At 39.2% G+C, this 25,717-nt stretch overlaps 1 protein-coding gene across 1 annotated transcript in view; it reads right to left on the bottom strand.

Annotated features, from left to right (window-relative positions):
• The window catches only part of LOC127638459 (chondroitin sulfate proteoglycan 4-like), a 67,073-nt gene that overhangs the window by 4,918 nt on the left and 36,438 nt on the right, over positions 1 to 25,717 (bottom strand). Inside the window, exons 2-9 of the mRNA XM_052119997.1 lie at positions 20,095 to 20,258; positions 15,371 to 18,907; positions 13,561 to 14,028; positions 7,866 to 8,042; positions 5,327 to 5,525; positions 3,625 to 3,756; positions 3,076 to 3,233; positions 2,451 to 2,634 (exon numbers count right to left, since the gene is read on the bottom strand). Coding sequence (XP_051975957.1) covers positions 2,451 to 2,634; positions 3,076 to 3,233; positions 3,625 to 3,756; positions 5,327 to 5,525; positions 7,866 to 8,042; positions 13,561 to 14,028; positions 15,371 to 18,907; positions 20,095 to 20,258 — 5,019 coding nt within the window. The remainder of the gene's footprint in view (positions 1 to 2,450; positions 2,635 to 3,075; positions 3,234 to 3,624; positions 3,757 to 5,326; positions 5,526 to 7,865; positions 8,043 to 13,560; positions 14,029 to 15,370; positions 18,908 to 20,094; positions 20,259 to 25,717) is intronic.

Raw genomic sequence — 25,717 nt, 5'->3', positions numbered from 1 at the left:
CGGGCAAGTTGCGTTCCCACTGTCACTTCCGTGGCTTCATTGTGCCTCCTCTGGGCTTCTTTGGGGCCAACAGCTAATGGCCTTTGGTCCACCGATTACCCTTCGGCCAAAGAAGGCCAACTGGGAATTGAGGCAGGGTCAATGTCAAAGGCGGAGTCAGGTCAGAGGTTTCAGCACCAAGATATTAATTTAAAAAATGTTCATATCTAGCTATCTGCTTACATCAACAGATCAACAGAGAATGGAGAATCCTCAGTACTGGTAGACAAAATCAGGGCTCTTCTGAAGATTTAGGCTAATGAAAACGTGCAACGTCAGATCGAAGGCTTCTGCCGAAAGAAGACATGATTATGTTTATTGTCGCTGAACTTGCCAAGTTGTGTAACCAGCACACAGCGGTACAGGTTTCGGAAAAATGTAAAAGAAATTGGAGGCACAGTACAAGTCTGTGTTCAATTCGAGGGATACCTAAACTCAAGAATCTAATACCACAGCTTGAGTTCCCTCTTGCTTGTGGAATGGGTAGGATGTGTGATGTTGGCGCCAGGGCGGTATATTATGGGGAAGTTTATGAACACTGTGGTGTTGTTGACACAATGGTGGGAATGCAGATTGATTTTGGTCTCGTGGCTCGAGGTCTGGGGCTATTGGCCCCTTTGATAGCCCTGGCTCACACTGGCCTGATGGTGGAAAAGCGGCTATTGTTTACTGTTCAAAGCTTACACCAGGGGTGCCCAATAGGTCGATCGCAATCTATCAGTCGATCGCAAAGGTAATGATGATCACACGTCATTTAAATATGCTTTCGGTAATTTTATTAGATTTTTTTATTTCCACACTTCTCCTCCCTACGGTTTCTGTTTGATTGCATTTGATTGACGAGCAATATGTCCAGTCCATCGCTGTCGAGATTTTTGTTATATTCGGTTACCATAACAACTAACTTAAGGAAATTCATGGCTTATGTAGGCTTCAGAGCACAGAGCACAAACTTGCAAAGCTAGCTAGCAGTAATGCTCAGTAGCTTCTTACCATCTGAAAATGAGTACGATACTAAGCAAAAAGCAAAAAATGTACCATTTCCATGCAGAATTTTCCCAATATGTCCTTTTCTGAATGCATTTGACTGATCTGCCAAACAAGTATAGCTATTCCAACTATAGCTATGCTGAACGAGACATATTTAGAGCTGCGAGGTAAATAGAAGACGGTGGTCAACATGATCAGCTCAGCTTTCAAACAAAAACTACAGTTACTCACATCTAAGCTGCAGCGCCACGAAATGGGGAACTTCCAGAACATTGCATGTGATCTGGATAAACGCTACTTTGAGCAAATTGAAAAGGTCAGGTCAGACTTTGACAAACGTTTTCAAGACTTTGCTTTACTTGAGCCAACCGCTACATTCATGTGCTTTCCATTTGGAGGGTTGATTCACTGGACTCAGATATGGGAAAGCTGTTTCAGATGAACCCATCAGCACTGGAGGAGGACATTTTAACACTGCAGACTGACATTTAGGTGAAGGCGAGGGCCTCTCATGGACAGTTTTGGAACCTTCTTGCAGAAGACAAGTATCCAAATATCAGAAAATGTGCCACCTCATTGACTGCATTGTTTGGCTCAACTTATTTATGTGAATCAGCCATATGAAGATGATTGAACCCAAACACCGGTCCACCATGACTGATGACAATTTGGAGGCCTGTTTGAGACTAGCTACCAGCAGCTACTGCCCAGATTATGCAGAACTGTCTGATTCCATTTGGTGCAAGTCATCAGAATAAGGTAGATACCCTAAGTCTATTGAAATCTATTGTGCTGTGGGTGTTCTGTGTTTATTGTAATGTTGGTAGGTCATTGTTAGATCTTGTTGAGCTGGTCATTTGAAAAGTAGATCATAACACTAAAAAGTGGGCACCCCTGCCTTACCCTGTCTTGCCAGACAAACTCATAAAATTGCTCTATCCATGGTTATCCAATGGTTTCTGCAATGCTTTTCATATAGAGGGCAACACAGCGCTTGACACTGGCATGTGGAAGCCGCTTTAGGGTGAGTATGCTTCTGAAATAGAGATACGCACTAATATTCTATGTTATATAAGTCTATATACTACTGCATATTTATTTATTAAATAAATTGTTATTATCATATGTATCCACCAAATTATTATTATTTCATATATTACAAATATTTATATAGTACAATGAACAATTAAACAATAATATTATGTATTATAATAAAAATCCTATCAAGTCCTATAAAAATAAAATGTGGCCTAGTGGATAGTACACATACACATTGAGCTGTGCTGCTTGTATGGGTGACCGAGTTCAAATCCAGCATGCAACATTGTCCAATTCTGCCCTCCTTCCCACAACATTTTCTGTCCTCTCTCTACTGTACTCTAAATAAAGAAGCTAGGAAAATGCATTTAATTGGCAGCTACCTTTGTTCTTCCAGAGCTGAGATGACACATTTTGATGGGCTGCGTAGTATGATACAACGACTGGCAGGATGTAACTCAGGTTTGTTATTTCGGTAAATGAGAAGGCCAGCTCGACAGAATCTTTCAGGACCCAGAAGGGCTCTGATGGCATTTGATGCTCGTAATAGACAGCACCAGCATCCAGCTGAACACACAAGTGCAAACATATGAATAAACTCTCTTATAATCAGATAACAAAGGGCTATTAACAACAATAATGTAGCAGCTAAAACTATCATAAATACTCTTGAATCACATTTGAATGAATTATAGCTATATTTGTTCCCAGTTAATTTATTACATATTTAGATTCAGCAAGGAAAGATCAGAATGTTATGAGAATACTGCACAGTGATCACTTATATAATGTACTTATGAAACATGCACTAATGATGGCGCACACTTGTGGCCAGAGATGGCATCACAAGTGCAGAAACTTTACTGAAAGTATATTGAGAAATGTTCAAATACTGTAAAAGCAGTTACTGATTTTTTGCTGCCAGTAATATTTGAACATTTAAAATCTTAGATGTATACGTTACTGCATTTTTACAGAGACATAAGTACCAAACATAATATTACTTACCTCAGTCTTTTTGAATTTGGTGATCTCCTCAAATTGCCCATGCTGGTTGTGTCTGATTATTCGTCCAAAGCGAGGAGGTTTCACCAGCGAGTATGTGGTTTCACTAACTTTACTAATTATAGATGGCAAAATCCCTCCATTAATCACCTGCTTAGTGCCTGAAGAACGTCACCAAACAAATCACATCACTTCAGGAATTATTTGAAATACGTTTTAGCAGCTTTATACAACTACAAATGCTTTCATTATTGACTGTTCAACCAATTGACATCATATGTCAAGGTCATGGACTTAAGAATACAGCATAAATGTATCTGGAAATACTCTCTCATTCTGAAATGTTACTCTCTCAATCTCAGTTTTATTGTTATAGAGCACATTCATATTAAGGAATAAATCAGGTCGGACTTGAAAAAAGTCACTCTGCACAGATTTGGATGAAATATCAGATCCATTTGATGGGAGAGATCTTGCGTTTGGCTGAGAGAGAGAGAGAGAGAGAGAGAGAGAGAGAGATTTGGATTTAAGCTCTGGATGTGTAATGCGCACCTGGGAAGACCATGAGCCCTTCCTCCGTTTCCATGGTGCTGGTGAGCGGTCTCACTGTGACAATGAAGTGCTGAAGTGGTGAGGTGTGTTCTCCATCAGTCACGGTGAAGCTGAAGCCACCAGACTCTGAACCTGAGAGCAGAAACAACAACTTCACATTCTCACAATTCCCATTTAACTTTGAAACAGAAACATCCATATTATCTCAATGTATGCCTTTAGTCTGCCTTCTCTACTCATTTCTGAAATGGTTTTGTGAAATTGTCTTTTGCCAAGAAAACACTTTTTAAAGTCCTTTACACTTTTAAAGTTAAATATTCTTCAATAGTTCTTAGGTTTAGCAAAGAACCCTCTTTAGCGCTCTTAAAGGGATAGGCCACCCAAAAAGGAAAGTGCCCTTCAAGGCCGCAAAAATGCTGTTTGGAAAACTGCCATAGATTTAACCACTGGAGTCATATGAATTACTTTTATACTGCCTTTATGTGCTTTTTGGACCATCACAATTCTGGCCACCATTCACTTGCGTTGAATAGACCTACACAGCTGAAATACTGAAAAAATCTTAATTTGTGTTCTGCAGAAAAAAGAAAGTCATACGCATCTGGGATGGGTAAATGATGAGACAATGTTATTTATTTGGGTGAACTATCCCTTTAAGTAAATTAGTGAATCGTTAATGTGAATCTAAATAAACTGTCTGAATGAATCGACTCACTAAAATCAATTCCCAACGCTATATACAGAATACTGTAATCATTTATTTTAACCATTCATTTAATTTACGTGAACTGTCCAAAATAACTGATTCAATTAATTGATTGATTTGATTTTCTCAACACTACATGAGAGAGAGTGAGAGGATCAGGTGAGCATGTTTGATGTCCTCCTCGGCTCAATAGACGTTATGCACAGCAGTGTAATTTTTTCAGAGTTCAAATCCAGAGCGTGCTGAGTGACTCCAGCCAGGTCTCCTAAGCAACCAAATTGGCTCGGTTGCTAGGGAGGGTAGAGTCACATGGTATAACCTCCTCGTGGACGCTATAATGTGGTTCTCGCTCTCGGTGGGGCACGTGGTGAATTGTACGTGGATGCAGCGGAAAATAGCATGAAGCCTCCACACGTGCTACGTTTCCACGGTAACGCGCTCAACAAGCTACGAGATAAGATGCGTGGATTGACGGTCTCAGATGTGAAGGCAGCTGAGATTCGTCTTTTGCCAACTGCATTGAGGTGAGTCACTGTGCCACCACGAGGACTTGGAGCGCATTGGAAATTGGGCATTCCAAATTGGGGAGAAAATGCCTTGTTTTTTATTCAAGCCAAACACCAAAAAAGGCGCTACTATGAATAAGGTCTATTGCGGCATTGACAAATGTAGCATTTTGTGACACTACACCGCTACTTGTTGGAAAATTTAGCTTGTAAGCTGCTGTGACGCTACTAAAAAATGTGTCACTACCTTTAGTTAACATACTCCCCAAAATGCTAATAAGTGTCTGTCAGTGTTGTTCTTTTTCATTATTTGTTGTCTTACTAGACAAGCTTTTGGAGGGATTTTGGGGTAGTGCTTTCCTGTTTAAAATCACCACCATAATACTATGAGAGCACTAATAATTATTGACCTACTCTATCTGAAATGGTATATAGATCTTTTCAAAGGTGTTTCGAAGATCATGATTAAGAGAAGTTGATGTCAACGCACCCTGATGAATAAATAAAACCTCTCCATTATTAATTTGAGCCTGGGTGAAACTGTCCACACTGTCATACGGCGACACTTTAAAGGCAATGATCCCATTGGACAGCGTCTCGATGGAATAAACCAACTCTTCCGGAGGGGTGTCAAGATCGTCACTGCTCAGCACATTGGCTGTGATTTCAGACTCCACACCAACTAGAAGCTAAAGAGAGAGCAACACAAAGAACAATGGGGATAAACAAACCAATACACAAAATGGAACAAGTTGTTTTACTTTAAACTGCAGAGGTGTTTGCGATGGCAAAGAGGCAGTTATGTCTCCTCTGATGTTGTTTTAATGGACAAGTCGTTTTAAGTGCTGAAAGTCGTTCTTAAATTAGCAAATTCAGCTGGGAGCCACACATCCATTTATATGCTCCTGCTTGCTTTCACAGGCTCCATCCACCACTCTCCTGAGAAATAAAATTGAGCACTGAATTGACTCAGAAAGGTCCACAACTCCATTAACTTTCAGTGATCTAGTTTCCACATAACATGACCTTCATAACTTAAGTGCATATAAAATAATCTCCATTCCTTTCTGTGAGTGCTATTTACAGGGGTAATGTACTGTCATTACCAGGGTAAATGTTTTCTAAACCAGACCAATGTCTGTAATGTTCCCTGGTGGCTACACAGAGACCTCTGTGCACTCTATAACATTTGTATTTTGTGCAGTTTTCTCCACTAGGTTGCAGCACTACATCAGTGTCAAGCACAGCTGAAGTTCATGGGACAAGTATCTCCTAAACTGTGCAGGAAATTGCTGTTCCATTGTACTCGATATTTAACAGATGTGACATTGATCTGAAGATATGTAGAAAATTGTATCCCAGCATGCCGTGTTGTAATGTCTCTGATTGGACTAGTGTGATGCTACAGGCTCCAGACACTGATTACTGTATATTACTGTGTGTGCACAAACTCCCAAATTCAATGCATTGTTCATTTATTTACTATTCTTGGGAAAATGCACATTTTTATGTGAGAATCCTCTGCTTTCTTTTATTTTTGGTAAATTATGATTCTTATGTTTTGTCAAGAATTGTCAATTGTCATATTTCATCCCAAAAGCTAAATAAAAAAAAATTCTAAATATTTAAATTTTACTTACCATTAAAAAAGTAGGTATATTTTGAGGATCATTAGGAATTTTTGCATTGTGACATTATTTTCATGACAATAAAGCACACCTCCCAATATTCAGTAAGCAAAATCTAACTTTTAAATTACTGTAATGTACAAAATTATTGCAAAGTACGATATTAACTACACTTCACGCTAGTATTTTGTTACATAATAAAACAATTTAATTAATGCTTTTTAATTAATAATTTTAATGGTCAACTTTAGACCTGATAAAGGCCTAATTTTTATGGAGCACCAAATTACTCATAAATAAAACATTAATTAAATGTTTAAATATTTAAATAAATCATTAAATACACACTGAAATTGTTAAACTGCACGAATGGGAATGGACACAAAGTAATGCTAAAATGAAATATAATGGACGTTTATTGATCTATGTTGTGTTTTTTTGTTGATATTTAATGATTTCATGTTATGATTTGATAGTTTTAAAATTATTTCATTACATATTAATGTTTAATTTAAACATTTATTTTATTTTGGGTAATGAAAATGAAGAATGGATATATATTTTTGTCGTGATTTCATGATTAACGCAGCGATTAACGTTTGATTTCATTGCATATTTCATTATTTATTGTTTATATTTTCATTATGATTTAATTATTTAATTTTGAGTAATGAACGAAAAAAATATTTTTGAGGTTTATTCGCATTACATTAATAAGATTTACATAATTTGTCACATTATAGTAATAAGTAATAATACAGTAATGTGAGGAAAATGTGTTTAACTATAATGTCACAAAGCAAAAAATCATAGTGATCCTAAAAACAGACATCATTTTCTTTTTGGGGTGAAATGTGACCCAAATATTTTAGGTGAGATCACATGTGTGTAGAGTGTGTGTTTAAAGTGCTGCACAGGGCAAGTCTGAATTTGAATCTTCTCTGTTATTATCATCAATGTTTGAAAATTGAGTATTGAAGCATTCCCGATACAGCGAAAGAAAGAGCGAGAGAAAGAGAGAGAGAGAGAGAGAAAGAGAGAGAACGAGAGAAGAGAGAGAGAGAGAGAGAGAGAGAGAGAGACAGAGAGAGAAAGAGAGAGAGACTGTCTGCATGTGGAAAAACACATATATCATTATGTCACATTTTGCGGGAATCTGACAGCGTCTCTGATTGGCCAGTGTCTCTCCAGCACAGAAGATGAATTTGCGCCACCATCATGGTTTCCCAAAAATCTGAGTTTCCACAGTGACCAGAAACCACAGACAACATCAAGCAGCTCTGAATGACACACTCTGTCAAGAGTCGCTCTGGATTTTCCGACTACGCTTTTGTTCCAATAGCTTCATTAATGTTTAAAACAGGGGGTGAGAGGCAGAAAGTGATGGAAAACTCTGTATACCTCCAGTCCTGTGTTACGCTGGATTCTGGGAGGTTCGTCATTCACGGGAAGGACGGTGATGCCGATGGTCAAGAACAGACTCTGGCGGGTGATTTCAAAAGCAGAGGCCACGAGGGTTAAACTGTCTTCTGTGGTCTCACTGCTGTCGTGGAAATAGTACACCTGCCCTTGTTGAACCTGAGAATACACACATTTCATATAAACACAGTTTGTCACAGTTTGTCAAGGTCATTTAAGGTGATGCAAATAAGAGTTTGGTTGATATTTAAACATTTTGTAAGTATTTTCAGTGCCCCTCCAACCCAATGTTCTTTTTTCCCCAAGATTGCAAACAGGCCATTTCTCGGTCAGTTCTATCACTTAAACATATTTAATATACATCTGTCATCCTTAAACAGGATTTAATGTGGGTGGTCAGATGAACACTTTAAAAAAGTGCAGATTTAGTAAAATAAACATAATGTAAATCCCCAGGAAGACGCACAACTGTGAGTGTGTCATGTGAAACTGGAGTATGTCAGTGTATGCATGTCAGGAGGTCATATGGCGGTCGTCTGTATTATGCTGTACAGATTTTAACCATCTCCAGATGACAAACTTTTTGGCAAGCATCACTACTGCTCATACTTAGGGTTACGGAGTTGAGCAAAAGCCTAAACCTAAGTATTAAACTTTTGTGTGTAACTTGACTTGCACTGTTTGTGCTACGGATGTGAATGGCATCTCAAAAAGTGAAAAAGCATGTTTACTTTTCCAAGTGGTCAGACTTATGATTTTTGTTTGGGTGATGATAATAAGAGCACAAATAAAAACAACAGAATATGTAGACTTGCACTGAAGGAGGGACCTGAGCAATATATACGTTCCAAAATATCATGAGAAACCTTGGGAAAACCATCAGGTCACTTTCACCATGTGGCGGCGTTTTTTTCGCATAGACAAGTGTACCTCACATTTTCTTCAACAAGCATGAAAACGTTGTTTATTTTTGGCCTTTTACACAATTTGACAGAAAACAGGAAATGATGGTGAAAAGGGGCAACAGAATCAGGAATGGTCGCCAGATTCAAACTCACGTTGCCCATGTGCGCACCTCAACTCAATGTGTAAAGCCGGGTCCACACTGTACGATTTTTAAGATCCTTTACGATTGTTGCTTGTCAGACTGTACAGTAAAATGTAGGACTGGTTATTGATGGTAAGTGGTCTGCACTCACAGTATATAGCGCTGTTTTAACCTTAGCGGCATTCAAAGCGCTTTACACTTTGAACTCATTCATCCATTCACACACACACACATTCACACACCAATGATGGCAGAGTTGCCATGCAAGGTGCTAGCCTGCCATTGGGAGCAACTTGGGGTATGTGTCTTGCCCAAGGACACTTCGGCATGTGGAGTCATGTGGGCTGGGAATCGAACCACCAACCCTGCGATTAGTGGCCACCTGAGCCATTATATAGCCATTATATATAGATTTTGCTTACATATGAATGCAACTCTCTCTCAGTCAATGCTGTAAATTACACAGGGATCATCTAACTGGTACATTACAAAATATAGATTTTAAAAACTAACATTCCCGTTTGAACATTCCGCTGCTGTAACTGTAAGACTGACCAGTTAGAAAAGACACATTATTCCAGAACAGTCTGGGGCCCCATTCACTTCCATTGTAAGTGCCTCACTGTAACCCAGATTTTTTCTTTTTTTAAAGAAAAGTAGGAACGAGTTGAAATACATTTTTGTTGTTATCAACATTATGCCACAAAAGCTGTCAATTGAGCTTAACTTGTGTTGAACCCGGAAAATATTCCTTTAACGTCTTTCAGCCATTGTTTAGTCTGTTAACTGTCGTGCTTGTCAGGATATCGATTACTGTTGGCCAATGTATACGGAAGCTGTCATTTTGGTAACAGTGTTGAAATGTTTTCCGGTTTGTTCCATTTCAGATACATATACCTCTTATTATCTCTCTCGCTCTCTTTTGAAATCCCAGATCTGTTTTGAAATGTGAATTATGAATGTTTGCTATTACACCGCATGTAAACTGTGATTACAGTCTTACCCCCAGTGCGCCAGTGATGACTGGCAGTACACAAACCAACCGCTGACTCCACAACACAGAAGAAAGAAACTTCACATTCTGCCCGGTAATGAGCATGACGCATACAGTATGTCTGTAATTTAGGAACAATTCTGTTTGGTTCCCTTCCTTTCGTTGAGCCAAAATGCATTTGTTTAGCTACATATGGAACGTATTAGTCCTCTCCTGGCTCAAGTTGTATTTCAGAAAGCATTGCATAACTGTAATCAAAGGAGTCAGCAAGGAAAGGAAATACAGAGCAGAGAGCTGTGAGAGCCAGAGCTGTTAAGACATCATGTATTAAGATGTAGAGAGCAGAGGTTCATCTGGTGTACACAGTGACATTATTCTGACAGATGGACAAAAGCCACAAGATGACATTGACATCAAACTCAATCTGTCTGTTCTCCATTTGTGATCACTGTCTTGCAGTCTGTCCTTCTCTCATACTGTATTTCTCTCAAGAAAGTCTAGGACTGATCTGAGAGATCTGAGAGTTACGTTCATCCTATAAGATAACTGTCAATCTACATCCGTGTCATTAACTAACGATATCTGATCAGAAGACACAGTTCATTTGTTCTGGCTGAATTGCTTCAGAGTTAACCTGATCTCTGTTCTCGATGCTATGCTCCTTGAGCCGTGGTGTGCTTTATTCCAGGGATGTATGGGCCAGTTTATTCTGGCCTGAAGCAGCAGGGTAACAGTCAGAATTTCCATCATTCTGAAACAGAAGCGAACAGCAGCCATTTGAGCAATAACCACTCTTTCAAACAACAGCATACTCATTGTACTGCCACTGTTCCCTGCTCATTCCTTCCACTAGTAGACCTTCGGGGCGCTCTGCTACATATCATCATGAACAGTAATTTTGGGGGACACAGTGGAAACAAAGAGAGCTTAGAACAGACTAAAGAAAGCGAGAGAGCGAAAGATATTTTTTTTCCTTCTGCCTTCAAATCAGTGTTTCTCAACTGGTGGGCGTGACCCTAAAATGTGTTTAAGGTCTGTTCACCACTACTAAATCAGCAAACCGAAACATACAGTGTGGCCAGTGCAGTCTGACTCCTGAACAAATGACTCTTATGAGTTGGTTCTTTTAATTCTACAGCACAAAACATACTGTGGGACCAGTGCAGTCTGACTCCTGAACAAATGACTCTTATGAGTCGGTTCTTTTAAATCTACAGCACAAAACATACTGTGGGACCAGTGGAGTCTGACTCCTGAACAAATGACTCTTATGAGTCGGTTCTTTTAAATCTACAGCACAAAACATACTGTGGGACCAGTGGAGTCTGACTCCTGAACAAATGACTCTTATGAGTCGGTTCTTTTAAATCTACAGCACAAAACATACTGTGGGACCAGTGCAGTCTGACTCCTGAACAAATGACTCTTATGAGTCGGTTCTTTTAAATCTACAGCACAAAACATACTGTGGGACCAGTGCAGTCTGACTCCTGAACAAATGACTCTTATGAGTCGGTTCTTTTAAATCTACAGCACAAAACATACTGTGGGACCAGTGCAGTCTGACTCCTGAACAAATGACTCTTATGAGTCGGTTCTTTTAAATCTACAGCACAAAACATACTGTGGGACCAGTGCAGTCTGACTCCTGAACAAATGACTCTTATGAGTCGGTTCTTTTAAATCTACAGCACAAAACATACTGTGGGACCAGTGCAGTCTGACTCCTGAACAAATGACTCTTATGAGTCGGTTCTTTTAAATCTACAGCACAAAACATACTGTGGGACCAGTGCAGTCTGACTCCTGAACAAATGACTCTTATGAGTCGGTTCTTTTAAATCTACAGCACAAAACATACTGTGGGACCAGTGCAGTCTGACTCCTGAACAAATGACTCTTATGAGTCGGTTCTTTTAAATCTACAGCACAAAACATACTGTGGGACCAGTGCAGTCTGACTCCTGAACAAATGACTCTTATGAGTCGGTTCTTTTAAATCTACAGCACAAAACATACTGTGGGACCAGTGCAGTCTGACTCCTGAACAAATGACTCTTATGAGTCGGTTCTTTTAAATCTACAGCACAAAACATACTGTGGGACCAGTGCAGTCTGACTCCTGAACAAATGACTCTTATGAGTCGGTTCTTTTAAATCTACAGCACAAAACATACTGTGGGACCAGTGCAGTCTGACTCCTGAACAAATGACTCATATGAGTCGGTTCTTTTGAATCTACAGTGTAAAACCTCAGGTGCTACCACCCGATTGAATGACTCTTGACAGCCAGTTCTTTTTAGTGAATCAAAAACGTACTGAAACGGAAGTCCTTCATTTTGTCCTTCATCAAGACAAACATTATGAGTCCTCTTATAGTGGTATTTCCTAAAAAAAGAATGAATCTTTTCAGTCAAAATATGAAATCAACTCATCATTTGGGAACAGACAGTTGAGGGCAGCAAATGCAATAATAATTATCATTTCTAAATTTCCAAATATTTCTTCCACAAATGTACTAAAAGAATAATTAACCATTAAGGAACAAGAATCTGAATAGAGGAATCTGAATATAGTTCCTTATGATTCCAATCTCTACACAGAGCAGGGAAAAAAAATGCTAAATGCTAATAATAAAAAGCTACTAACATTATAATCATGAATAGTTAGGACATGAAAATAAATGGATCAATCAAAACGCTTCCCATATCTTTTGTTTTTGACATCTAAGGCTGTACGCCCAATGAAACTCCGGTATTTTGGCACAAATCCATCTATAATAAGGTAAAAGAAAACATGACCCATGGGTAATCTGGGTCCTACAGTGATACCAGTTGAGCACCACTGCATTAGAAGACCTTTGGGCCACGCCGCTAAATGTTATAATGGACAGTAGTTTTGGGGTAGCACAATAGAAACACATACATCTTTAGACCAGACTAAAAAGAATGAAGAAAACAAAAACCATGAACACGTGTCTTATCACAGGCCAATGGATGTGCCATGATCAAGGCATGCTTAGCTAGCTGTTATTCTGTAAACGGCATGTAATTATTAGGATGCAGAAAATGCTATTTTATAATCTGACTGTTCTCCAATGATTCAACGAGCGTTATGAAGGGATTCTGATCTGAGTCTCTGTGAAACCATTAAATTAGGCTGTTTGCCCTTTTAATTAAAACCAACGAAAGCTCATTTGGTTCCACTGTGGCTATTTGAACATGAGAAGAATTAACTCTCATTTCTAGAACACAAAGTAACAACAAACACCCTGTAATTAAAGCATCATTAGTTGTTCTCTGTTTCCTCTAAAAAGGAGAGTTTACAGGGATAGTTCACCGCAAAAATGAAAATTCTGTCATAATTCATTCCCCCTCAGGTTATTCCAAATTCATTTGACTTATAAGATTGCTGCTTGAGCATACAATGAAAGCAAATAGTGATCAGGGGCTGTCAGGGGGGCACCACCATGAAAGTAGACTATATGACTTGTGCACTATATTAAGTCTTCTAAAGCCATTATATAGCTTTGGAACAATATGAGGGTGAGTAAATGATGACAGAATTTGTATTTTTGGGTGTATCGTTCATTTACAAAAGGAGGCGTGTTCATGCATGCGTGTGTCGGCACTCACATCCTCCCAACTGAAGGCCTCAATTTTGTCCTCTTGCTTCACATATTTGATTTCTCCATGCTGAGGTGCCTCCTCCATCAGAAACTCAATGTTAATGGATCTGTAAAAGGGGTGTGTGATATTCAGAGTCTCCTGCGTCAATGCCACGGATCCGCCCTCCTTGACTGTGAGATTGAGCACCTGAACAGGTATGATGCGTGGAACGATGTCCACTTGCACCTCTAGACCTTCTACGGTTGTGAAGCCATTACTGACTTCAACGGTAAAGTGGTCCCGGACCTGAAGGTACCTGGAGACGTACAGAATTCTGCCCATGTTTATCTCTTCCTGTGTGAAGGATTGAATATAGTCCAGGACAGGTGACACCTTGCTCTCTGTGTCGTTTTTGAGTTTGACAACGTCACCAAAGCGTGGAAACACTTGGATGGTGTACACCATCTCTTTGGGTAGGATGTCAATCTGTTCCACCTGATAGGATGAAAATAAGGCCATCAAAATGTGCAGAAATATGTTACTTTGATATTGAAACTGAAAAAAAAAAAGGCATACAGAAACTCTATAATGTTACACAGAAACGGGTACAGCTACTGTAGATAATAATGACCTTCATAACAGCATGCTGACATTGAGATTGTGGTTACTTAATCATTAAAAGTATTAAAAGTACAGTTTTATTTGTATACATTCAAATATGAATTCAAGACATGTCACACCAGGCCACTCATGGAAATAGTGATGTTTGATGTCATTGGACACCTTGTGCAATACATCTTGATGACAAATTTGAATTTTCACACACACAAATGGGATTTTCAGTTTATAACAATTTAAACTGTGCTCCATTCCTCACAAAAAGCTATTGTACGGCTTCATAACTGTTGGAATATAGTGCTTGAGCCATAATAATTTTTTTTATTCATTATTGGAGTTTGACAGCCCGAGTCTCCATTCACTTTCATTGTGGGCAAAGGAGTTGCTGGGACATTCTCCTTTTGTGTTCCACAGAGGAAAGGAAGTTTTACGCATTTGTAACAACAAGACAGTGAGTAAATTACGACAGAATGTTTTTTCAAAGTTTAGCTTAGGGAAATGATAACACTATAAAACATATAAAATTGTTGATATATTTCATGCACTGAATGGTACTTTGAAGAAACCTGGGGCTGATATGATAAATAAAATGTACGCCAAACCCTCTATTGAGCATGTGATAAATCTTGGAGATACTAAAGGAAAAGTAGCACAAATATAAATCAGTGTCAAACGGCCACAGATGCTGCTTCCTAATGAATCTGAGCGGAGGCGTTTCCTCTAAGGCAACATTTGGATAATCACTGAAAGTACACTCAGTGGAGAATCAAGCATATAGCACATTTAGAACCACTGTAGAAGCTGAACTACATCTGAACCATTTTCTCCTTCTTCTAAAATACTTTTGCAACAAAATGCAAAGCAGCTCAAATGGATTTATGAGCCCATCATTCAGGGGAATTTGGCAACGGTGCTCCTGTGGTTTTAAAATGTTCCATGACTATAATACACAGCTGTTGAATACAAATGATCAATAAGGACTGTTGAGGAGTGCCAAAAGTTCAAATATTTCTGCTATATGTGAAGTTTATGTTATGTATTCATACAACAAAGTTGTCTTCTTATGTATTAACCCACTTGTCATTTATGACTTTGAGAGCACAGATTAAATCTCTTAGATTAGTAACTATATTAGTGTTATCCAAAGATGTACACCACAGAAGCAAACTACACCACTTGTGATGGCTATGTGTAGAACATAATCATGAAGAGGTCTTACCTTTAAGAGGTCTTGGTCAATAACAGTGTGCTCTCCTTCGTACACAATGATTACCTGGTTCGACACAACCTCAGGCTCTGACAGGTAACCTTTCTTGAATATTTTTATCCTGAAAGTGCCATCCACGGACTGACCCTTAGCTTGCACAGTGAAGGTAAAAGAGTCTTTAGAGCTAAGGCTCTGGTCACTGTGTTCATAGGTGACCACACCTATCATCAGATCTTTTTGGGTAAACCTTGAAGATTCAATTCCACTAACTATTATCCTACCATTATCGGGAGCAGAATTCACATCATACACAATCTCATCTAGACTTCTGATGTCCATGTTGGACTCTGCACTCAACAAACTGGTGTTAAGTGTCTTGGTGCTGCCATGGTCCATGACCACCATGGAATTGTTGGCTACACGTAGATAAGGGTCTCCTGCTTGAACCTGAAGCACAGCTGTGGTCTTGTGTAAACCATCAGATACTTGAAGTTGGAATCGCTCACGGTCGGCCCCATGGTGGACAAACAACACCTTCTTGTCTCTCAGATCAGCCTGGGTGAAGCGATAGAGAGCTTGCGTCGGGTCTACAGAAGAGACAATGTTTCCTGAAAGAATTCCGACTCTTACATACACCAGTTGGGTGTCATTAAAATCAGAGTCATTGTCCATAAACAAAATGTCATCGGTGGTCAACAAACGGTGGCCATTTCTGACCACATTAAAAGGTTTGTCGATTACCCTTTGAGGAACATAGTCATTCCTGGATTGTATTACAATGTTAAACACCCCTCTAAGCAACTCCTGACTGTCATCCTGCCCACTGTCAAATGCCAGGAAGGTGAACTGGTCATGGCTGGTCTCTGATCCATCATGTTTGTAAATCAGCCTGTTCAGAAGCAGGTCCTCATTGCTGAAGAACTGAATCGCACCCTCGAACCTTTGCTGACCCAGTGGAGAGTCTCTAATGAGACGACCATGTTTGGGATCTTGTGATATCCTGTACACAATGTCTGGCGAGGTGGAGGTTTGAACCCAGAGATATTCCTTATTAAGGATGTTCTCTTTACCATCCAACACCACAAGTCTCTCATTGGTTAGGACAGTTAAATCAGAATCAGCCTGGATTGTGATTGGATAGGTGTACACTCTGGAGTATTGATCCTCTGCGAATACATTGAACTGGAACTGATCCGTGACATCAACAGATCTGTGAACACGAGGGTTGTAACTGATGTGACCATTCAAGATGTCTTCCTGGGTGAAAGTATCACTGTCTGACAGCTCTTTGTCAAGTAACATCAAGACTCCTAGGGCTGGTCCACTCAGAATCGTGTACCTGATTGATCTTGAATCAGAGGTACTGTCCCTCACAACAGCTTCTAGTTCTTCTGGCCCAATCACCTTTGGCTGGCCATCTTCAACTCGGAGAGGAACCATTTTAGTAATTTCTACATTAGTGGGCATGATCTTAATGATAAAAGTGTTGTCTGGAAGGGTGACCTCTCCGAGGTGTGCATTAAAATGAATATACTCAGTCTGTGTACTCTCAAGATCCGCTATGAGGTCAGGAATGTATTTGAGTCGTTTCTGCTCAAGGTCAGACTGATGAAATAGCATCACTCTTTTTGGTACCCCATCGTCTGAGATCAACTGCAGTTCTCCAAATCTAAGAAGCTGAGTGACATTGTACACAACGTCTCCAATTTTTGGAGTTGCAGAAATGGCCAGATTTTGTATTCCAATTACAGCACTGCTGTACTGAGTGAGCATAAGGCCAGTATTGGTCACTAGATTAATCTGTGGCTGGGTAATTACTATATTAAATGTAGTTGACTGGCTAATCAAATCTCCATCTGATACTTGCAGGGTAAGTTCAGTCACGGCCCCTCCTCTGTGGACATAGTAGATATTTCCTTCTTTTAGTTGTCGGCAGGTGAACTCTCTCAAACTAATTTCTGGCTGGTGAGTGTACTCCAAATATCCAAAAGGAGTTGGATCTGATGTGACTGTGATCATGAGTTCATCACAACGATTATCAGAGTCAGAGATTTTTATCAGGTTTGGACTCAATCGTGTACGTCCATAAGCTGTGACCAAGATGTCACCCGCATTGAGTTGAGGGATATCATTGACGGGGATGATTTTCACAGGTAGCACGTATTGCTGTGCAACACTCAAGCACTCTGGGAGACTCGTTCCATGCACTACCACCTCCAGTTGTATCTGATCGGCATACTTCTCATTGTTGTCATGTAGATACTTGATTTTCTTGTTGACAACATCCAGGAGAGTAAACTTCTTTGTACGTCTTGTGTTAATGTTCATATCGACCACCCCATACCAGGGGTCATTTAGCAAGGTAAAGATGATCTGAGATTGTCGAACACCTGCAGCATTTAGGTTGAAGGTTGGGTTTAGGTTTACAGTGTCGATAAAGGCCTCCCCTACCTCAGGAACCAGCAGAGGAGTGATTTCCAAAAGCTTGGAAATATTCCAAAACATCTCTGGCAAGTCCTTTGTAGGGAGACAGAGTCTTTCATCAGGATTAACATCAGCGTATGTGATTCTTACTGGTGGTGGTGCTGTTGTTGTTTCAAGATCATAATAAGTGGAGTAATCATCGTCACCTTCACATTTCACGTGTATGTCTTTAGTTATGAGAGCATCCTGCAGGCTTCTGTCTTTCTGATTCACCTTGATTTCTCCTAAACATCCAATAAAGGACTCAATTATGACCTCCTCTTCCACCCGACTCAAATAATCATCTTGAAACACGTCCTTCATCTTCCTTTGAATGCCTCCGAGATACAAGTTCCCCACCAGGTCCAATGTCTCTGATACATTTAAAGGGAGAGAAACAAGCTCACTGTCCACATTTATCTGGAACTTATTGGGGTCGATCTGAACGTTAACTCTGTGCCATTGATCATCATCCATTTTGACTTTCTCATTTTCCAGCACGTACATCCCACTGCCCAGATCAATCACCCCTTTCAAGTACCCCCCCACCATTCCTAATAAAACGAAGTCTGCTTGGTGTCCTGGGTGGAAGAGCAGCAGAGCATCTTCAATGGTCGTCTTCATCAGCATCTCCAGATTGCGAGAGCCAGAGCTCGTTCTTGTCCACGTAGGAAAAGAGATAAATGATTCAGGGCTGATGAAGCTGATTGTTTCTCCATCCACAGCCTCAAACTCAATGCTACAGATCTCCTTTGTGTCATAGCAGATTGCAGCCTCTGAAGCCAGAATATCAAAGTCATGAAACTTAAATTTAACATTGTTCATGCACCCTCGCAGAGAGGGAACAGCTGTGCTCAAATACTCCACATCCAGGTCCCTCACACCTCCAAGGAACAAACCCTGGTCAATATTCAGATATTCATCCATTGCCTCCATCGGGATGAAAGTTGTATACAGGTTGTCTACAGCCATAGTAAGCTTGGAATCTGCCAGAGTGAGAGACACAAAATGGTCTAAAAGGTTACTAAGCTGTAGACCCATCGAGGAGGAAAGAACCTTCTCACCAGACCCCATGTCAATCCTTGCCTGTAGACACACATAAAAACAAACTCTATTACTACATCTGGAAAATGGCTGTTAGAAATAAAACATTAAAATTTAAGCATATTCAACTAACATTTTAACAAGAAAATGTGAAAAGTCTTTGTAACTAAGGTATTCTGGATGGCTGTTAGGTGGACGCTTGGCCCAAGTAAACAAAACAAAAACACCCCCAAGTTTCTATGATGTTCTTGATCCTAGATAAAGCTTGGGTCATGTCTAAGAGAGTTCAAGTATGAACAACTAAAATATTTAGCAATAGTATTAATGATGCTTACCTTATCAAAGCACCTCTAAAAAAAAAAGTAAGGCTTATACCTAGCTCTCAATGCATCAAGACAAAATACACTTATTTTTAAAATGCAGAATCTAAAAACAAGTCTTAAATTGTTACATTTTGCTTCTTGGGTAAGATTGTTTAGATATTTTTACTGGAAAACAAGACAAATATACTAGATTTTTCACAGGGCACTACACGTGAATCCAGTTGTAAATATGAAGCATTACATTTATTTATACTGACTTTGTTTGATTATCTGCCATTTCAAACATCGTGCAGCCACTTAAAATGAAAATATCACAGAACTCATTTCAGATCTGCAGCCACCAAAGATGATAAAAAAGTAAATGAATATGTCGTCGGAAATTCTTTTTTAATGACAATCCCTGTCACAGATGAAAAAGTTTAAGTATGGTTTCACATTGCAGCATAATGGCTGCAGTTTGAGTTTGTGTTTATTTGTGCAAAGAGGGAGCCATTTTCTAGGGAGGCCACAGTTGAACAAATATCTAAGAGTAACTCAGTCTAGTTGTGGTATCAGTCGATCCAGTTACAGTGGAACTGGAAGCACATTTGAGTCATTCATCTAACCACAAACCAAATGACTGCTTCTCAAGGCTCACTGGAGATTTGCTCATTCTGTAGGCCTGAAGTCTTGAAGGGCCTTTTGAAAATAGTGGAGTGTATTTAATTGTACAATCTAGATATAATTCTGGGTTTTATTTGTCCCCTACTCTCAGGTGACAAACCTGAGAAGCAGGAGTCTCCATTTGTTCTTCATTTAATCTCATTACTGTCTAGGTCAGAGAAACCGTTATTTTAAAGAGATATTTTTTATTTTTTACTTGAGTTTTCTCTTATGAGAAGCCACATGGATGTGTGTGTGTCTCACCTGTAATCTGCCATTGTAGAGCTCCAGCGAGAGGTAATCTCTTTGTCCCGCAGCCAATAGGAGCAGACCGCTTCTTCTGCTGGTTTTAAACTCAAGCGACACTTGAAAACTAGACAGATCTTGAATGGCACCTATCCGACAGTAGCTATCTCCAAAATAGGAAGCTGCAAACACAGAAGGTGAACGATGTTTTAATCTAAAATACTTTAATGATGAGTCATTAACGTGTGAATATGGAAGTTGGCAGACACACAACAGATGGAGGTTTAGATTTAAAACTTTTCCAGCTGTCTTGTCAGCTGTTGTGTACAAAAGACACAGGAAAATGTTCTGCAGAGTTACAGTGTCGCCCCTGGAGAATGTTTATATAATGTCTGCAGGATTCCCAGAGTTGCTGTAGTAATGTTAGACCATGCTAATGCAACCACCTGTCTTGGGCTGATAATTAAATATTTCTCGATTGCATTCACTACTATATTAAATCACACTTGCAAACACACTTGTTTACTTTGCAATCTAAATGAGGACAACCATAGATGTCTAGACTCCAACTTAAGACTCCTCCAATTTCCCCTTAAGCCCTGTTTACATCGCCAGCGACTTGGTGCTGCAAGACTTTGCGATCAGTGTTGCTAATGGGTGTTCCTACTGTTTGTTGCTGCAATGTTATTGGAGGACTGAATGTCTGGCCTTTGCTTTTGAAAATTCTCTCTAAAAACATTTACATTCTGCAGTGTAGAGCGTTTTACAAAACGTGAAGCAGTGTTCAGTGCATTAAATCATTAACAAGACGATCAATCATGAATGAATGAATAAAACTCACTCGGAACCGTTTCTGACATGCTATTCGATGCATCATTATTTTATTTTATCCATGCATGTGGTTACAGACAAATGACGATGCTAAAACTTCTCCTCAATCTTGCCTGCACTCGTCTCCAGTCTGCCAGGAGACAGATGATGTGAGATCCGCTGTCTTCACTCACATCAGTACTCGCCAGCAAATGGCACACTTCATTTACATAACGTTTACATGTTCTCAACTTTGTCTTGTCACTCTCCACGGTGATCTTTTTTGCCTACGGCCACGACAGCTCGTGTCGCCGGAAGTTGCTATGCTCTCATTGAAAATGAATGGGAACGTGTCGCTTTCTCGACAATGTTGTTGGCGGTGTGAAAGGTGCTTTAAAGGGACGTTTGGTCAGATTTAGCTCACTTTTGGCAACATCGTTTGGCAACACTTCCCTACAAAGCAAAAACCAAGTAACTACAACACTAAAACTCCAAAATTTTGGCTCCAAAATCATTTAATTGTCCCACCAAATGTGGATTAGGAAATATTTTTACTGTAATTTCTCTGAATTTGAGCATATTGAGGGAAACCCACCTATCACAAACAGATTACAGTCTGACAGACAAAATGTAGGGAATAACTATTTCAACAAAATGTGTAGTTTCTGCGTTTTACAGGGAAGTATAGCTAAATGCACAAAACTCTTCCTGGGTCGGATGTCAAGAAGGTTCCAGTCTCATGGAAGAAGCTTTATGGGTCAAAGTCACATTGTCTTGGTAATTTTATACTTCGGAATCACTGGGAAACCCGTTAATGGAATTCTTGGCAGGATCCAGTAATGGAATTTTCTCAGGAAAAGTGGTCAAAAACCATAGTCAAGGGTCAATCAAGGGTCAGGGGTCTAATGATGTCAGCATGTGCCTGCCAAATTCATTTTATGACTCATGTAATTCCCTCAGCCCTAAATATACTGCAGGAATCCTTATAAATATTTAACATGATAATAGTTCTGGCCAAAACACATCAATATTTAAAACAGTGGTAAATATTCATAGGAAACTTGGTATAGCCACCAGAGTCCTCTAAAAAATTATTATGATCTGTGACAAATTAACCAAAGACTGTAATTTAAAGCGTTAACTTCTGCCGCACTGAGTCAAGTGAAACAACAGCATGCAGTCGATTTCATTAAAGTGCTCCAATGAATGGAGCGTGAACAAAAGTGCCTCTGGTAAGAGATATCTTTACGTTTATTTCAATGAAACCTGTTTGGTTGTAAAGAGTAGCATCTCTAGTTTCGTTTGAAATGCCTCATTGAAAAATCTGTCCATTTTTGTGCGTCAGCGTGCTGATAAACATGATGTCTACATAAGTGGACACTGGCACCAAATTTCCTCTTAAGTAGAAAAAACATGTCATTTTGTTTATTTACAAGTTATTTTGAAAAACGTTCAACTCTAACACATCTGTGGATCATTTAGCTTCATTTTAATATACATTTTGTTATGTTTAATTGATTCTATTCATGAACACAGTAAATGCATTCCTATATATTTACTGTGCATTTTCACATTGAGAATACAAGGGTTCATCCAAATGCTGATAAATGTTGCTTTCAGAGGCTTTATATGGAGTTAGGATGAAAATAAAGTGCATTTTAAACTGTTCTGAGATCAGTGCAGATAGACAGCACACTAGAGGCTAAGTCATTTACTAAATAGTGAGCAAGGGAGCATCTTATAGCTTTCTATGCATTCACTCCTAAAGTCCCACCAAATGTTCAGTTTCAGGCTGCAGATGATGTTTGGACCACTCAACATGTTTAGCAGACATGGGACAATGGTAAATGTGGATATTCATTTTTAGGAAAACCATTTGCTCTTCAATGTTTTTTATTTATTTTTTGTTTATTAGGTTCTAAAACTGGGAAATGGAAAATGCACACAGAAGTCACGCTCAGATCTCATGAGGTTAATATTGATCATAAATAGAATTAAAGGCAGGAAACTCTGAGAGCTTTTGGGAGTAAACTATACTGTATTCATGTGCCAAAACTTTCCCTCATGAACAAAAATCTTCTTTCATGAAAAAAAAGATCTTCATGGTAATTGAAACTCTGAGTGTAACATACATCAGATAGTATCAGAAATCTTCAAAGTTCTGTAAAAGGTTCTCACGGATACCCACAAAAACACGTCAATGGACTTAAACACAAATAAATCTTTTGCAAACACAACAGGAGGCGGGGTCAAAAGCAGAGACTCATAACATCTCTCTTACATTAATCTATAATGTTGAAAAGGTTATAACATTTAGATCTGAGCCTGAAAACGACTGTCAACACAGATCCAAAATGCTCAGATAGCATCTAAAGTAAAAGAGAAAGCCCAGAGAAGCAAGATTAATTTTAATGAAGCTACATTTCCCATTGGGCATGAAAATATATTTGATATAATATATTTTAAAAACATTTTGGGGGGGGTGGGGTGGAGTAATAATAGGCAACTGGAGCTCAAGTACCCTCAGGTTCAAACTGACAGGTTCGTCGTCTTTCTGCACCGAGCATGTTTTCAGAGAAGACACAAGGGACACAGTGAGAAGAGCCAATACATATGAATCTGGAATCCATTAACAGTCTTTGAGGGGACTATAAATTGGACACATGTGTTGAAGACCCCCAACTATTTCCACATTTCAGCATGCACTATATATTTACCCAAGACTCAAGGCTCTTGTCTTTATAGGCCAGTCACGTTTCATTGTGTGCTAAAATGCAGACGGTTTTTCTTGTGTTTGTGAATCAACATAATTATTCTATTGGTTGATTGATTATGAAACTCTGTCCCAGAAGTGTATGTCTTTCCTTCTTCAGCAAAACTGAAATGAAGATTTTTAAAACACATTTCAGCACTTTTTGTCCATACAATGCAAGTAAACAGGTGTCTTTAGACTGCTGGCTATTTGACGGTCCAAAAGGCAAATGTAGGCAGCATAAAAGTAATGTCTCCAGTAGGTCAATTAACGTTTCCTCAAGTAAGTGTAAGAAACAAATCTATAATAAAAAATAGATAACACATTTTTTTTTTATTTCTCTCGCATTACGTTCATTCCTCTGTTGTAAACAAAGCTCACTCTTTTGACTTCTCGCATGAGCGTGCCATTGCGCTTACGTCACTGATGCATCGACTGCTGGCAGGAAGCAATTTTTTTAAGCTAATAAAGATTTAATTCTCTCTATTTTTTTTATTGTTTCAGAAGATATCAATTGATCGACTGGAGTCATGTGGATTACTTTTATGGTGCCTAAATGTGCTTTTTGGACCGTCAAATAGCCAGACGCCTCATGCATTTGTTTTGTGCCACTTTTGTATTGTATGAATAAAAAGAGCTGAACCGTGCTCATAAAAATCTTCACTTTGGTTCTGCTGAAGAAGGAAAGTCATACACATCTGGGATGGTTTAAAACTAAGTAAATAATGAGAGGAGTTTTATTTTTTGGGGTGAACTAACCCTTCAAGTTACCTGAATTGTTTCATTGTTTTGAGTTTAATGAACTTGTCTCTTTAAACATAAATTTAAACTGAAACTGGCCAGGGTATTTTTTTACTACCCAGCATGCTTTGCATGGCACTCAACAGGGAGAGTAAATGTTAAAATTAAATGTTATATAATGTGTTTTTGTGCAAGATGAATGTAAAGGGTGAAACTTGTTAGTAGGGTTGCCACCAATCCCATAAAATACGGGATCATCCTGTAAAACATGAAGATGAAATGATGCTTTCCATATCTAATTAATAAGTATTTAAGCTGGTCAGATAGCATCACGATGAAATCATTCCAGATCTCTAATTTAACACTGATATGAATTGGAAATTTTACCTACGGTGGGTAAGGGACTGTTTGATAAGTCCACACGTTGTGTTAAAACGTACTAATATTGTGGAGGGTGTGATAAGGGACCGCCTGAAATGTCCACACATTGTCCTCAAATGTGCTAATACTGTGCAGGGTGTGGTAAGGGACCGTCTGAAAAGTCCACACATTGTGCTAAAATTTACTAATTCTGTGGAGGATGTGGTAAGGGACTGTCTGAAAAGGCCACATATTGTGCTAAAAGGTGCTAATATTGTGGAGGGTGTGGTAAGGGACCATCTGAAAAGTCCACACATCGTGCTAAAATGTACTAATTCTGTGGAGGGTGTGGTAAGAGACCATCTGAAAAGTCCACATATTGTGCTAAAACATGCTAATACTGTGGAGGATGTGGTAAGGGACTGTCTGAAAAGTCCACATATTGTGCTAAAATGTGCTACTACTGTGAAAGGTGTGGTAAGAGACCATCTGAAAATCCACATATTGTGCTAAAATGTGCTAATACTGTGAAGGGTGTGGTAAGGGACCATCTGAAAAGTCCACACATTGTGCTAAAACATGCTAATACTGTGGAGGGTGTGGTAAGGGACCATCTGAAAAGTCCCCACATTGTTGTAAAATGGTCTAATACTGTGGAAGGTGTGGTAATGGACCGTCTGAAAAGTCACGCATTGTGCCAAAACATACTACTACTGTGAAGGGTGTGGTAAGGGACCATCTGAAAAGTCACGCATTGTGCCAAAACATACTACTACTGTGAAGGGTGTGGTAAGGAACCATCTGAAAAGTCCCCACATTGTTGTAAAATGGTCTAATACTGTGAAGGGTGTGGTAAGGGACCGCCTGAAAAGTCCACACATTGTGGTAAAACAGTGGATTATTTCCCCTTATATAAATGTTCAATAAGATCGGCCAATGTATGAATACATCAATGAGTCATAATGACAACAATATTAA

Source organism: Xyrauchen texanus, chromosome 46 (genome assembly GCF_025860055.1).
Source record: "Xyrauchen texanus isolate HMW12.3.18 chromosome 46, RBS_HiC_50CHRs, whole genome shotgun sequence".
Lineage (NCBI taxonomy): Eukaryota > Metazoa > Chordata > Actinopteri > Cypriniformes > Catostomidae > Xyrauchen > Xyrauchen texanus.
This window is presented reverse-complemented; position numbering and strand designations above follow the sequence as displayed.